This window comes from Suncus etruscus, chromosome 1, assembly GCF_024139225.1.
Source record: "Suncus etruscus isolate mSunEtr1 chromosome 1, mSunEtr1.pri.cur, whole genome shotgun sequence".
In the NCBI taxonomy this organism is placed as follows: domain Eukaryota; kingdom Metazoa; phylum Chordata; class Mammalia; order Eulipotyphla; family Soricidae; genus Suncus; species Suncus etruscus.
This window is the reverse complement of record NC_064848.1, coordinates 157,214,213-157,230,291: the sequence shown is the minus strand read 5'-3', so window position 1 is coordinate 157,230,291 and position 16,079 is coordinate 157,214,213. Positions and strand designations below refer to the sequence as shown.

Here is a 16,079-nt window from a genome sequence, read left to right as displayed (position 1 = left end):
CCATTAATGATGCCCTTTCTGCACCCTCTCCACCCCCAAATTCCTGTAAATAGCAGTTGTAGCAACTTGGACTGATCTGCCTTAAAGCCCATCCATCATTCAACACATCAGTGATGGAAGGGGTCATACAAGGGCCATAGGGGTTCTCCATCTTCTAACAGTGTGGAAGCCCCCAAACAAAAGGTTCAGACAGACCTTCTTGTTCCACTGGATGGGACAATTACATAGCCACTGAGAAGGTGGGAAGGTTCCGGAAATAGGGACACTTGCAAGGAAGAAAGATTCTGTTCTACACAGACAGAGCCCCATCAGTGGAGAGCTGGAGGCAAGGGAGCTGGCTGGGCCTATGAATGGCAACAAGCTGCCTCATAAGAACTTAGGGGAGTCAGGTCCCAGGCTGCTGAGTCAGCCCAGTTTCCTAGTCATCAAGCTAGGCTGGTCCAGCCTTGAGGCACAAAGCACGGGATCTTCCTGGGGGTGCTGTCGCACCGATGGTCAGACAGAGCACTGAGTCAGCACCTCAAAGCTGGCGTCACTGCCTCCTGTACCAGACTTGTCTTGGCAGGGGGCTGGGGGTTGCTCCAAGCACACCAGTTCCGCCTCTTCCTACCAAGCCTAGAGCTCCACAAAGCCAGCAAGGCTGACCCAACCTGGTTCACTGTGTTGCATGCACGACCTTGAGCACCCTCTTACAAGCTGCCCTCCCCAACCTAGTCTGCAGCCACAAGCTATACAAGACCCCCACTTCATGAATCTGACCTCAGTTCCTGGGATTGAGTGGGAACAGCAAAAGCTGTGGACCGGGAAGGTCCTTTTCAAACTGCCTATTCCACAGCTACAGTGGAAGTGGGGCTAGGGTCGGATTAGGAGAGAAGCAGTCCCTGAGGGTAGGGCACTATTGGCCAGGTACATCCTACATGGTGTAGCAAGAGAAGAGGGGACTAAGCATCAGATAGAATACCCAGTAATTCAGCAGATGCAGATGGGCACAGAGATCCTCTGACTGTACCCCAGAATCATACTCATCCTGGGGTAGGAGAGCTGAGAAGCTGCACTCTCATATAAACTGAGTTGGTGCCCTCCCACCTCCAGGAGAGAGATGGAGGGACATCAAGACAGACATTTATTTAAATGGGGAAGAGGGTTCAGTTAACTAACCTCTAGACCAGTTAAACCAAATGGTTTCCAACGTTTTCCACTTGTAGATCATCACCAGTCATATTGAAAAATCACTGTTCTAGCTCAGAGCTTTTTATTTTTATTATTGTTGTGGTTTGGGTTGTACTCTGACTTTCAGGGTTTATTCTTGGCTCCATTCTCAGAAATCACTCCTGGAATGCTCAGAGGATCATTTATGGTACCAGGGGTCAAACTGGGGTTGGAAAGATGCAAGATAAGTGTCCTAATTCCTACTATAATTTCTCTCACCCTGAGCTTTTACCCACTGGTGACCCTGTTCCACCTGAGAGATGCAACATGAACCAACACTGCCAGAAATGCCTTATATTTATAACACTATTGATTATGAATTAATTTTTGGCCATTTCATTTTTAAAAATCTCATTGCTCAGGTTTGCTGGGGGGGTTGTTTTATTTTTTATTTGTTTTTGTTTTGGGGTCACACCCAGCAGTGCTCAGGGTTTACTCCTGGCTCTACTCTCAGAAATGGCTCCTGGCAGGCTTGGGGGACCATATGGGATGCCAGGATTCGAACCACCATCCTTCTGCATGCAAGGCAAACACCCTACCTCCATGCCATCTCTCCGGCCCCCTCAGGTTTGTTTTTTGTTGGTGGTGGTGGAGATTTTACTTTTTCAAACCGAAGTGAGATTATATAACTTTTTTAATTTGTGATTTAGGGACCGAAGAGATAACATGGAGGTAAGGTGTTTGCCTTGCATGCAGAAGGACCGTGGTTTGAATCCCAGCATCCCATATGGTCCCCCATGCCTGCCAGGGATAATTTCTGAGCATAGAGTCAGGAATAACCCCTGAGTGCTGCCAGGTGTGACCCAAAAAGAAACAAAAAAAATTTGTGTTTTAAAATAAAATTTGTCATGATGTGTTGTCAGTAAATGCTTTACTTGTATACTTATTTTATATATCTGTATAGCCAGGGTCATGTAAATATTTCTTAGTTGAAAAAGGGGTAGTGAGTTAGGAAAGTTTGAAAGGAAGCTCTGTCTTGACCATGCTTTCTGAGGAAGGCCTCCAGGGAAAACAAGAAACCTCAGCTCCAGAATTTCCTTCTGGCTTTGGCTAAGGGATGGGCATCCATGCCCCCAAATTCATACTCTGCCAGGCAACCTGGCCCTAATGTGACATTTATGTCCTTGTAGTCAAACTATCTGAAGTAAGACCCAAGCAATACTTTATTGGCTGTGTACCATTGTTTCAGCTTCAGTTTTCTTATCTATGTAGCTAATAATAGCTTTTCAAGGGCTGTTAGAAAGTTTATAGCATTATGTACATCAAGAACTTTAGATACTCAATGTTTCCAGTGGGTTGTATTCCTCCTCCATATTTGCTTTTTGTGGTTTAACCATAGCTCACATTACATTTAACTATCTTGTCAACCAGCCATTTAGCTCCTCTACTGAGCCCCTTTTATATGAAGACCAAAGCCTTGACCTTGTGAACCAACATCCAATAGTTCCATGACTAGACAGCTCATTCTGTACTCCACAAACTAATATTAATACAATCCAGTCAAAGTCTAGAAAAGAGCTCTCTTCTAATCATTGTTCTTAAACTTTGTGATAATGCAAGGGGTATCAAACATTTGTAAAATGTCAGATAGTATATATTTTAGGCTATTCAGGCCATTTTGTCTCTGTTGACTCAACTCCACACTGCAATATAAAAGTATCCCCGGACAACACTGCAATAAATGGTCATGCTGAGGTCCAATTAAGAGGTGTTTACAAAATAAATGGTCAGATTATATTAGGCCCATGTTTTCTGAGTATAAAGGTATATAGATAACAAAGACATGCCCTCACCATGGGTAACAGCTAATGCGTGATCAAATATACACACACTCACATATACACCACACTCACACACATACACCCACATGCATGCAAGCACACACATGTATGCACATAAACATGTGTTCACTTATTCACAAATCACACACACCAAATATTTATGACATCCCAATGACTATCTCAGAGTTCACAGTTAATATAATTTATGTATTTATTTATTTGATGGATGACATGATGGATGGAGGTGGAAGACTGGAACACTACAGGGGAGCAGGACTATGAGTCAATATTGGTCTATGTCTTCATTGCAAACAGAAGATGATTTTAAACATTCTTGCCATGTGCCTTGGGGACATAGTTCTGTGCTTTTGTTTGAACGATAATCAAGGCTAATGTCTTTGTAACTTTGATGTATCACACTAAATGATGCAATCACTCTGGAAAAATTTAGTTCTGGCAGAGTTGGATTGGGGTTCACCACCCCATTTGTTGAATAGTAAATGATACCTGCCACTCCAAGCCACCCTGGATAGATGACAAGGCTAAGAGGAAGGGTTTCAGCATTTTACACCAAAAGAAGTGTTTTGTTCTTAGATATTTTCTTAACTTTCATTTACCTTTACTTGCCAGTAATACAAAACCTAATAAAATGCAGAGACATGAGTCCCAGTAGAGATGTCACAAAAGTACTTGATAAAATAAGAAAGAACTTAAAAGCAAGGTCATTTTCTCTTGGAAAATTTCCTGGGGATAGTTTGGCTAGGCGAAACTATCCCCACTATCCCCACTCACTATTCACCCAGCAAGGCTCCCTACACACTTATATCTGTCTAGTACAATCTAGTAGAGTGCTGGTAGTTAAGGGCACTGCTCTGGGCTTCCCAGCACAGCTCACCAGAAGCATGAGATATGGTCCTAAGACCCAACAGAGCTGATAGTTCCCAAGTGTGGGCTGTTCATCACTTCTCCTCTAGAGCAGAAGGGTCCTTGAAGATCTCAGCATCTTCTGGCTTGAGGGATGCTGAAAAGTGCCTCAGGTGAACTTCCTCAGGTTGACCAGGGTGCCTTTCTCGGGTACTTGTATCTCTTAAAAGGGGAACCAGGGCAAAGTTCTTCCAATTTCTCCCTGAAACTGAAGGGAAAAACATCATTACTCTTTGTAAGTAGCAAAAACAATTAGATTAATTTTGTGGCCTTACCAATCGCTAGAGAAAATGAGGCCCAGTCATGTGGGTGTTTCCTAAGACACATGGATGTGTGCCATTTCCTCTTCCCTCTTCTGCTCAACGTGCCTCCTCTACTCTGACAACCTACATTCTCCTTCCCTAGTGTTGCCTGCCATTTTTTTTCTTTTTTAATTTTTTAATTATTTTATTTAAAACACCATGGTTATAAGGTTGTTTATATACAGTTGGTGTTTTTCCCATCAGATACAAAGTTGCTCATGGTTGAGTTTCAATCACACAAGGTACAACACCCTTCACCAGTGTACATTTCTCACCACCAATATCCCCAGTTTTTCACCCGCCCTCCATCCCAAATGTCGAAGAACAGATTAGTGGATAAATAAACTATGATACATCTACACAATGGATACTACTATAGCTGGTAAGAAAAATAAAATCATGAAATTCTTCATAGATGGATATAGAGAGTATCATTCTGAGTGAAATGAGTCAGCCTGATTTGAGTGAGATTTGCTTCTTTATAAGCCTTTATTTCCTTCCTGAGCCTCATTTCCTTCTAGAGAGTAATCAACTCCAGCCCAAGATTTAGGATTTGGTATCTAGGTTCCACCAGAGAATCACACTTTGAGAACAATGCCACAGAACCAGCATGACACCAAATGAAACCTTCAACTGTGACCAAAAACCTAGAAAGGTCTTAAGGTTGCTCAGTTGTCTCCATGATAAGCACTTCTAATCCTCTGGTCACTTCAGAAAAATGACAGGTAAGACAGGAAGCTATGCCTGCTCCCCTTCCACTTGCCAAAGTTATGGTTAGCCGTGCCCTCGATTTTATATTTAATCTTTCTGGGAAATACATACCTCCAATTCTTGGGCAACAATTCTAGCCTCTCTGCTCTATCCAACACTGAGCACATCTCAAACAAATTCTTACAGCCGTGTCCCCCTGTGGTTGTTAGAGTTGAGCACTGCAGGTCCTGGTATTTTCCCCTAGCCACAATCTGATACTGGTCTTTCTATCAACCCTAGTATGGTACCAGGTACTGAAAGATAAAATAGATTCCCTTGGGGAGGCTGAGATTAGAATTCCATGGGGAGATAAGCTCTGTTCTCACTGAGATGTCATGTTCTGGTTGGCTGGGTGGTTAGAATACCCAATCTCTGGGGCCTGGTTCAATCCCTCTAATCCAAAAGGAATATGGTCCTCAGTGCCTGATGCCCACAGTCTAAATGCCAAGACCCTCTCACCTACTGTCCCTAGTTGTGTTACTTTTCTTCCCCCTTTCTCTATGCATTCCCTTACTCACTTCACATCACATGCATCTTATTATCACAATTACTAGCCCTATTCATTACCAAAGTTTCCATTGCTACAAAACTGTAGAAAATAATTAAAATTCTTGGGAAGATACACTATATAAATATAAGTATGAAGTCAGAAAATCTTTAATCAGTTCCTGCCCTCATTTCAAGTAATATGAATGTGTGAATCTGTCACTGGTTCAATTAACTCATCTTTATTCATAATTATCCTTTGTTAATAATTATCCTTATTTGGGGTTCGTTCAGGTTGATTCATGCTTTCTTTGAATTCTATGAAGATCCTTCATATTTCTTCTCTAATATCCTTATCTGAGGTGGAGACAGCTTACTTCTGATGCCTGTGATTTATTTTTAAAAGCAAATCTCTTGATAAAATAGATAAAAATTACTGAAGTAGTTTTTAGTGCTAGGCCAGTTCTCCTGCTGTAACTACGGTATAACTAAAAAAATACATGCAACAACATTTTATAGCATAACAACCATAAATATTCCATTATTTTAGAGAAGTGACAAATTATAAGTGAGGTCCATGATCACATTCTATTTTTCTTAGAGACAATTTATGTGACTGTGGCACAGTATAAAATTGCCATAGTTTGAATCCAAGCAAAACAGGCCATGTGTCTGAGAGAAAAAAAGAAAATATTAGATTTAGATGCGGCTGAAACAACTAGAATCAGTGAGATGAGAATTGAAGGAAGGAAGTTAAAGAGATAAAGGTCCAGGAAGCCAGAGAAATAGCATGGAGGTAAGGCATTTGCCTTTCATACAGAAGGATGGTGGTTCGAATCCCGGCATCCCATATGGTCCCCTGTGCCTGCCAGGGGCGATTTCTGAGCATAGAGCCAGGAGTAACCCCTGAGCGCTGCCGGGTGTGACCCAAAAATCAAAAAAAAAAAAAAGATAAAGGTCCAAAAGTCTTTGGTGACAGGATACCCCAAAATCTTGGCTGAGTACAATTATATACACAAAAGGGGAGACAGCATGAGGCTCACCAGAGAATGGCTACATAGGTGAAAAGTTGGGCAGAGGTTCTATAAGTTCAACAGTTCTTTTTTTGTTTTGTTTTGTTTGTTTTTTGTTTTTTTGTTTTTGTTTTTGGGCCACATCCGGCATTGCTCAGGGGTTACTCCTGGCTGTCTGTTCAAAAATAGCTCCTGGCAGGCACGGGGGACCATATGGGACACCGGGATTTGAACCAACCACCTTTGGTCCTGGATCGGCTGCCTGCAAGGCAAACACCGCTGTGCTATCTCTCCGGGCCCCAAATTCAACAGTTCTTTTTTTTTTTTTTTTTTTTTTTTTTTTTTTTGGTTTTTGGGTCACACCTGGCAGTGCTCAGGGGTTATTCCTGGCTCCAGGCTCAGAAATTGCTCCTGGCAGGCACAGGGGACCATATGGGGCGCCGGGATTCGAACCGATGACCTCCTGCATGAAAGGCAAACGCCTTACCTCCATGCTATCTCTCCGGCCCCAATTTCAACAGTTCTAATGGACAAGCTAGATTCAGCCCAGATAGAAGGGTGTCCTTTAATACCCTTATTTCAAGCTAAAATGTTAGGTACATAAAATCAAACCCTGTAAAACTCTCAATGGAGGGGTCGGAGAGATGATACTGTGAGTAGGGCTCTTGCCTTGCAAGTAACCAACTCTGGTCCAATTCCTTGCATCCCAGATAATGGTCCCCCAAGCACTACCAGTAATAATTCCTAAGTGCAGAGCCAGGAGTAAACCCTGAGCACTTCTAGGTATGCCCATCCCAGAAAAAAAAGGATCATTCAATGGAAACATTTGAATGTTAAGTTCCACAAATTGGATGGCAACTACTTCAGTGTTTCCACATATCTACCATTCAACATTTGCAATTGTGGGCCTGGGAGATGGCTGATATATACTCTGCAGGAGGCCTGTGTTAGGTGGTACACCATAACCACCTAAACATGGAGCTGGGAGTAGCCCCTGAGCAGTACCAGGTGTGACCCAGAAGCAGAAAAAAAAATTACAACTAAGCTTACACAAACTCAAGATGATTCATCAGTAATCAAGCTGCCAACTAGGACAGAGACACTACAACAGGTTATCCATACTACCCAGAATGCATTTAAGAGTTACTATCTATGGGGCTGGAGAGATAGCACAGTGATAAGGTGTTTGTCTTTTTTTTTTTTTAGGTTTTTGGGCCACACCCATTTGACGCTCAGGGGTTACTCCTGGCTATGTGCTCAGAAATCGCCCCTGGCTTGGGGGGACCATATGGGACGCCGGGGGATCGAACCACTGTCCGTCCTATGCTAGCGCTTGCAAGGCAGACACCTTACCTCTAGTGCCACCTTCCCAGCCCCAGGTGTTTGTCTTGCATGCAGAAGGATGATGGTTCAAATCCCAGCATCCCATATGGTCCCCCGAGCCTGCCAGGGGCAATTTCTGAGCATAGAGCCAGGAGTAGTCCCTGAGCGTTGCCGGGTGTGACCCAAAAAAAACAAAACAAAAATAAATAAATTAAAAAAAGAGTTACTATCCATGCCAAGAAACAGGGAAATGTTACAATCAATAAAAAGGCAGACTTCAACTCAAAGTCTATGACAATAGAAACAAGAGACCCAAACTACAACAAGCTATATACAAAAGGGACCTGTTACACTAGCAGTTCAGGGAGCTAAGGGAACAGGAGGTCAACACTGGTGGGAGGAATTTCCCTAATTCACTGTCACTGTGTATCTTAAATATAACTGTGAAATAATTGTAATTCACATTGGTCTCAACAGAAAGTATTTTTAAAAAATCAGGGACTTAGATGTAGATCAGCAGTAGAGCCTTACAAGCATGAGGTCTAGGTTTGATGCATAGGACCACAAAAAGGGAAAGGGTAAAATGCAATAGAAAAAAAGGCAACAAAATTGACTTCAAGATAAACCAGGTTTTTGAATTTAGCAATCAGAGAATTTAAAGAATTATTTATAAATTATTATAAATAGTTAAAGAACCAAAGTCAAATATGGTTTGAATGAAGGAACAACTAAGGAATCCCAGGAGAAAAAGAAAATCTGTTTTGAAAATTTTTGTAAGTTATTTTTAAAAACCTATTCGCCCAATACCCATCAGATAAGGGGCTAATATCCAAAATGTACAAGGCACTGACAGAACTTTACAAGAAAAACAAAACATCTAATCCTATCAAAAAATGGGGAGAAGAAATAAACATTTTGTCAAAGAAGAAATACAAGTGGCCAAAAGGCACATGAAAAAATGTTCCACATCACTAATCTTTAGGGAGATGCAAATCAAAACAACTATGAGGTACCATCTCACGCCACAGAGATTGGTGCACATCACAAAGAATGAGAACAAGCAGTGATGGCAGGGATGTGGAGAGAAAGGAACTCTTTTTCACTGCTGGTGGGAATGCCGTCTAGTTCAACCTTTATTGAAAGCTATATGGAGATTCCTCAAAAACTGGAAATTGAGCTCCCATACGATTCAGCTATACCACTCCTAGAGATATATCCTAGGAACAAAAAAATACAATACAAAAATCCCTTTCTCAAGCCTATATTCATTGCAGCACTATTTACAATAGCCAGACTCTGGAAACAACCAAGATGCCCTTCAACAGAAACTTCGGTACATATACACAATGGAATATTATGCGGCCATCAGGAGAGATAAAGTCATTAAATTTTCCTATACATGGATGTACATGGAATCTATTACGCTGAGTGAAATAAGTCAGAGGGAGAGAGACACACAAAATAGTCTCACTTATCTATGAGTTTTAAGAAAAATAAAAGATATTTTTGCAATGATTCTCAGAGACAAAAGAGAGGAGGGCTGGAAGGTCCAGCTCATGACATAAAAGCTCACCACAAAGAGTGATGAGTGCAGTTAGAGAAATAACTACATTGAGAACTATCATAACAATGTGAATGAATGAGGGAAGTAGAAAGCCTATCTAGAGTACAGGTAGGGGTGGGGTGGGAAGGAGTAAGATTTAGGGAATTGGTGATGGGAATGTTGCACTGGTGAAGAGGGTTGTGCTTTACATGACTGAAACCCAACTACAATCATATTTGTAATCAAGGTGTTTAAATAAAGATATTAATAAAATAAATAATCTAAAAATGTAAAACCAAATAACTCAATATTTAAATGCAATATTCTCTGGGTTTCTAACAGTTTGGAGATTAATTTAGAAATGATTCACAAAGCTGAAGATAGCCTCTTAAATAGAGGGAAAACAAGGGAGGGTTCCAGGACCAAACAGATATATGATCACTAATAGTAAGCCAGACAAAGAGGGGTCCACCTACTCTAGCAGCCTGGGGGGTGATGATGAGGGATATGGGTTGTAGAAAGGGAACTGGGATGGGTGAGGACATATTTGGTGATGGGTATTCCCCTGATTCAATGTTAATATGTACCTAGAATACTACTGTGAAAGATATGTAAGCCATTATGAAAAAAATTTTTGTGTTTTAATCAGAAACTTTCTTTGACTTACATGTATTATTATATTATATTATGTTATATTATATTAATTATATGTTATGTTATGCAACTATATTATGTTATGTTGGTTTGTCTTATTATGTTAATCAATTTTGTCTCTTGAATAAATTCTAACAATAAAAAATAAAAATAAAGTAATTATAAAAAATAGGATTTGGGACCTGAGAGATAGCGTGGAGGTAGGGCATTTGCCTTGCATGCAGAAGGATGGTGTTTCAAATCCCGGCATCCTTATGGACCCCTGAGCCTGCCAGGAGCGATTTCTGAGTGTAGAGCCAGGAGTGACCCCTGAGCACTGCCAGGTGTGACCCCAAAACAAAAAAACAAAACAAAACAAAATAGCATTCACCCCAGGGATGCAAGGATGGTTCAATTATGCAAGTTAATTAATATCCACCAAAGAAAAGATAAAGTTATTTTATCATATCATAGATGCTAAGAAAGCTTTTGACAAAATTCAACATCCATTCATGACTTACAAAAATATCTTCACAAAATTGGAATAGACTTCAAGATAGTAATGAACATTTACAACAAACCCACTGCAAAAATCATAAGTAGGGACAAAAAACTAAAAGCCTTCCCCCGTGAGATCAGGCACGAGGTACAGTTACACACTTTCACCACTCCTGTTCAATATAGTCTTAGATGTCCTCAATATATAGCAGTTAGGCAAGAATTTATAAATCAAAAATGTCAAAATTGAAAAAAAGTCAAACTATCACTATTTGCAATGACATAATATTAAATATAGAAGTCAGACTCACTTAAAAAAACTTTTTAAAACAGTAAAGCAGAACAGCAATGTATCTGGCTACAAAATCAATAAACAAAAATATGTTGCTTTTATGTGTTCATATAATAAGAGAGAAAGAGATTAAAAAGTCAACTTCATTTAAAATACTGCCCCAAAATATCTAGGAATAAACTTAAAGGGTATAAAATACCTACACTATGAAAACTTGTCACTTATGAAAAAAATAGAAGAGGATACCAGGAAATGGGAAATTTTTATGTTCATAGGTTGGATACTGTCAAAATAGACTATCCTACGCAATGCATCTTACAGATTTAATGTAATTCCTATAAAAGTTCCAATGACATTTTTCAAGGAATTAGACTGAACACTGGCATTATATGGAAGCAAAACCCTACAACTAGCCAAAGCAATTCTGAAAAAAAAAAAACTATAAATAAAGTAGTTGGGTGATATTTCGTTTCCTAACTTTATTTGGGAGGGGGTCACATCAGCAGTGCTCAGGAGTTACTCCTGGATCTACGCGCAGAAATCACCCCTGGCAGGCACAGGGGACCATATGGGATGCCGGGATTCGAACCACCGTCTTTCTGCATGGAAGGCAAACACCTTTTCTCCATGCTATCTCACCAGTCCCATTGTTTCCTAACTTTAAACTATACTATTAATTATAGTAATCAAAACAATATGGCACTGAAATAAGGATAGAACAACGGATCAGAAATGAGACACTAGTAATTAACTCTCAGATATATGGGCAGTTAAACTATGACAAAGAAATTAGGTACATGAAGTGGAACAAAGAACACCTCTTGAACAAATGATGATAGGAAAATTGTATATCCACTTGCAAAAATGAAAATGGACCCATATCCAACACTACATATAAAAATAATTCAAAATGAATCAAAGACCTATGGATTAGACCAGAAACCATAAAATTGAGAAAATACAGACAATATAATTCTCCAAATTCTGAACTTCAAAGGTATTTTTCATGAACTAAAACCACTAACAGAGGAAACCAAAACAACTGTAAACAAGTAGAACTATATGAAGTTAAAGTTTCTGCATGGCAGAAATAGTAACTACAATGGTTCAAAGACTCAGACTAGGGGCAGGGCATTTGCCTAGCACTTGTCCAACCTAAATTTGATCCCAAACATCCCTTATGGTCCCCTGGACCTGTCAAGAGTGATTTCTGAGTGTAGAGTCAGGAGTAGCACCTGAATACCACCAGGTGTGACCCAAAAATAAAACAAGCAAACAAACAAATAAAAAACTTAGACTAAAATAAAATGACAGGCCGGAGAGATAGCATAGAGGTAAGGTGTTTGCCTTGAATGCAGAAGGTCAGTGGTTCGAATCCCAGCATCCCATATGGTCCCCTGAGCCTGCCAGGAGCGATTTCTGAGCATAGAGCCAGGAGTAACCCCTGAGCACTAACGGGTGTGACCCAAAAGCCAAATAATAATAATAATTAATAATAATAATAATAATAATAATAATAATAATAATAATAATAAAATGACACTGACTAGGAAAATACTTCACATAAAAACTAACATCTAAGATATATGAAGCATTTACAAAGCTCAATCACAAAAAATAATAGCTCTGTCAACAAATGGTAAGCGAATAGACACTCCATGAAGAAGAAATGAGAATTACCTATAAGCAAAAGCTCCCATTATCACTTTAGCATCAGGTAAACATAAACCAAGCTGCAGTGACACATCATCTCATATCAGTAAGAAGGAGCTTGCAGTCTCAGAGCCAACGTGAGGCCTGCAGTTATTTCCCTCTGAGTAGGATTTTCCCCCCTCTTGGAAAAAAAATCTATTTTTCAGGATTTAATTACTATAAACCTTATTTCAGGTTGGTATTTAACTGGAAGTGATTCATAAGTCTGATTTTTTTTTCAGGATAGAAAATGCATTTATCCTAACATATTGATATTTTTATTACGCCTCCATTTGGCAATGAAAGCAAGCTATGTATAGTGAGTTTTTCTAAATTAAGCGGAACTGTGTCAAGAAATCTGAATATGGGGCCGGTGAGGTGGCGCTAGAGGTAAGGTGTCTGCCTTGCAAGTGCTAGCCAAGGAAGGACCGCAGTTCGATCCCCTGGCATCCCATATGGTCCCCCCAAACCAGGGGCAATTTCTGAGTGCTTAGCCAGGAGTAACCCCTGAGCATCAAACAAGTGTAGCCCCAAACCCCCCCCCAAAAAAAAGGAAAGAAAAGGAAACTGAATATAGTGCTGGGCAGTACAATGGACAGAGCACTTGCCTTACACAGGTCAATCTGGGTTTGATCCCTGGCACCACATATGGTCCCTCAAGTCCCTAAAGGGGTGATCCCCAAACACAGATTCAGGAATAAGTTCTTAGCACCAATGGGTATAGCCCAAAACAAGCAAACAAAAAACTGAAAGCAAGTGCTGGTGAATATTGACAAAAAATGCGACCCTTGAGGCCGGAGAGATAGCATGGAGGTAAGGGGTTTGCCTTTCATGCAGAAGGTCATTGGTTCGAATTCCGGCATCCCACATGGTTCCCCGAGCCTGCCAGGAGTGATTTCTGAGTGTAAAGCCAGGAGTAACCCCTAAGCACTGCCAGGTATGACCCAAAAACGAAAAAAAAAAAAAATGAGACCCTTATTCACTGCTGACTGGAATATCACCTGGTCCTGCCTCTATGGAAAATAGTATGGAGATTCCTCAAAAAAGTAAGAATGAACTTTTTTATTTTAAGAATGAGCCTTTTGAGCCAGCTCTCCCACATCTACGTATCTACCTCCATAAAACAAAAACATTAATTCAAAATTATATGCACAACTATATCCCATTACTGCCAGAATATGAAATAATCCAAATGTCCAAAAACAGGGGCCGGGTGGTGGCGCTAGAGGTAAGGTGCCTGCCTTGCCTGCACTAGCCTAGGATGGACCGTGGTTCGATCCCCCGGCGTCCCATATGGTCCCTCAAGCCAGGAGCGACTTCTGAGCGCATAGCCAGGAGTAACCCCTGAGCGTCACCGGGTGTGGCCCAAAAAAAAAAACCAAAAAAACAAAAAAACAAAAACAGATGCATGGATATGGAATTTATCACAGTGGAATTCTATGCAACCACAAGAAAAAATAAAATCATGAGGTTAGCAATAACTTAGATGAAAATGGAGGGCATATGCTGATTGAAATAAGTCAAAGGCAGGAGGACAAATACAGGAAATATCACTCACTCATGTTATATCAAGAAATAAATCAAGGGCATGCACAATACTAATTGATAATAAACTTTTACAGGCCTGAGAGTGCCTGATGAGGGCAAAGGGGAGGATCCAGAACACATAGTGGTTAAGGGAGGTAACTGTGTGCCCAAAATATAACTGCCAATCAATAAATAATTGATTGGTGCAAGAGGGGGTGCAAGAGGAGGAAGGTCAAACCGGAGAGGTAGGTATAGGCGGAGGGTCAAAGGCATTTTAGTGGAGAGGTGCAGGAACTTTATCAATAGCATAAATTTAAACACTATTGTAGTCCTATTACCTAAATATTTTTCAAGTGAATAAAATATCTTCAACCATAAAGAAATTGACATTTTCAGTCATTAATGAAAACTGATATAAAGAATTCAATTCCTAGAAACCACCTACCCCACACACACACACACACACACAAGCAGGTGATTGAAAATGCCCATGCCTGCACAAAAAAATATCCTCCAAACAAGCAGAAATTTTGTAACCAATATTGCTAGAACTCTGGGAAACAGTCCAGAATTTAAAATATGCAAGTACATGTTGAATCAAGAAAGGGGCATATAAAAAGTACAGGGAGCTTAAAATACCTAACTCTTAAGGAAAAAATAAGTGGAAATCTTCATGATATTAATATGTCAACTATTTTTTGAATATGACATCAGAGAATAGGCCAAAAAAAGAGAATTTATATATCAGGTTTCATCAAAATGTTGTATATCTAGAGATTTTATGGCGTGAAAAACAACTCACAAAAAAAAATATTTACAACTAATGTCTGATATAGAATTAATGTCTAAAACATATAAAGAACTCCTATTACCAAAAAAAGCCTCTATTACACGCAAAGAATGTAATGGAAAATTATTTGAAGCTGCAATTCTCCAAAGTGTGTGTGTGTGTGTGTGTGTGTGTGTGTGTGTGTATAATGAGAGAGAGAGAGAGAGAGAGCGATATAGTCAGAAAGAGTGAATTCTGACACTACATGCCCTCCCCCCCCCCCCAGAGTACTGTTAAGTCAAGTTGTCCTGGAGGCTCTGAACACCACTAGTGTGTACTTCAAAAGTTGCAGCCAGAGCAATAGCACCACAAGGAGGGCATTTGCCTTGCACACGACTGACCTGGGTTTGATCCCTGGCATCCCATATGGTCCCCTGAACCTGCCAGGATTAATTTCTGAACACAAAGCCAGGAGTAACCCTTGAACACTGTTAGAGGTAGCCCAAAAATAAAAAACAAAAAATGGTTAAAGTGCTAGAGTAAATGCTTCCCATATGTGAGGCCCTCGGTTTGACCCCTGCACTGTCAGTTGTGACCCTGGTAGTTCCCAGTACCACTGGGCTGAGCACTATAGGTGTAAGGCACATAGCAACCAAAAACAGACAAAATGGCAACTGTTATGATCAGTATATTATACCTTTATTTTTGTTTTGTTTTGTTTTGGGGTCAGATCTCATGATGCTCAGGATTATTCTGACTCTGCACTCAGAAATTACTCCTAGCAGTCTCAAGGGACTATATGGAATGTCAGGGATCAAACCTAGGTCAGCCCTAGGTTTGATAAAAGAGAAGCATCCTACCCACTGTACTATTCCTCTGCCCCTACTCTACCACATTTTTAAAAGAAACAAAAACTCGTGCAGGTATGTAATTATAGCTCAGAATATGGTCAGTATCCACTAGGTTTGTTGATCAGTAGATGTCTTTACATGGACCTTCAATGTAATAGATCCTGCTAAATGATTACCATTAATGATGAAAGGCCTCTCGTCTGGAGTAATTTTTCTCAGGACTTTTCTGCTCTAACTCCACTACCCTTTCCTCCTCTGTCTGTCCATACACTCACACAGGTGAGAGTCACATGGCCCTGTTTGTGTCTGTGAATATGTGGAACAGGACAGAGAACACAGTGCAGCCGTCATCCAGTGGGAAATGTGGGCTGAGCTGCTTCCTCTGGAACACTCCAGGCAGGTGTTTGTGACAGGGCACCCGCAGGGCAGCAGGAAATGAAAGAGCACGTGAAGATACTCCTGAGAGCAAGTAGAAAAGTCCTGACA

At 40.4% G+C, this 16,079-nt stretch overlaps 1 protein-coding gene across 1 annotated transcript in view; it reads right to left on the bottom strand.

Moving 5' to 3' along the window:
* Nucleotides 1-3,949: 3,949 nt before the first annotated feature.
* TRPV1 (transient receptor potential cation channel subfamily V member 1) overlaps nucleotides 3,950-16,079 on the bottom strand; it is a 32,170-nt gene continuing 20,040 nt past the window's right edge. Inside the window, exon 15 of the mRNA XM_049782289.1 lies at nucleotides 3,950-4,122. Within this exon, the coding sequence (XP_049638246.1) occupies nucleotides 3,950-4,122 (173 nt within the window). The remainder of the gene's footprint in view (nucleotides 4,123-16,079) is intronic.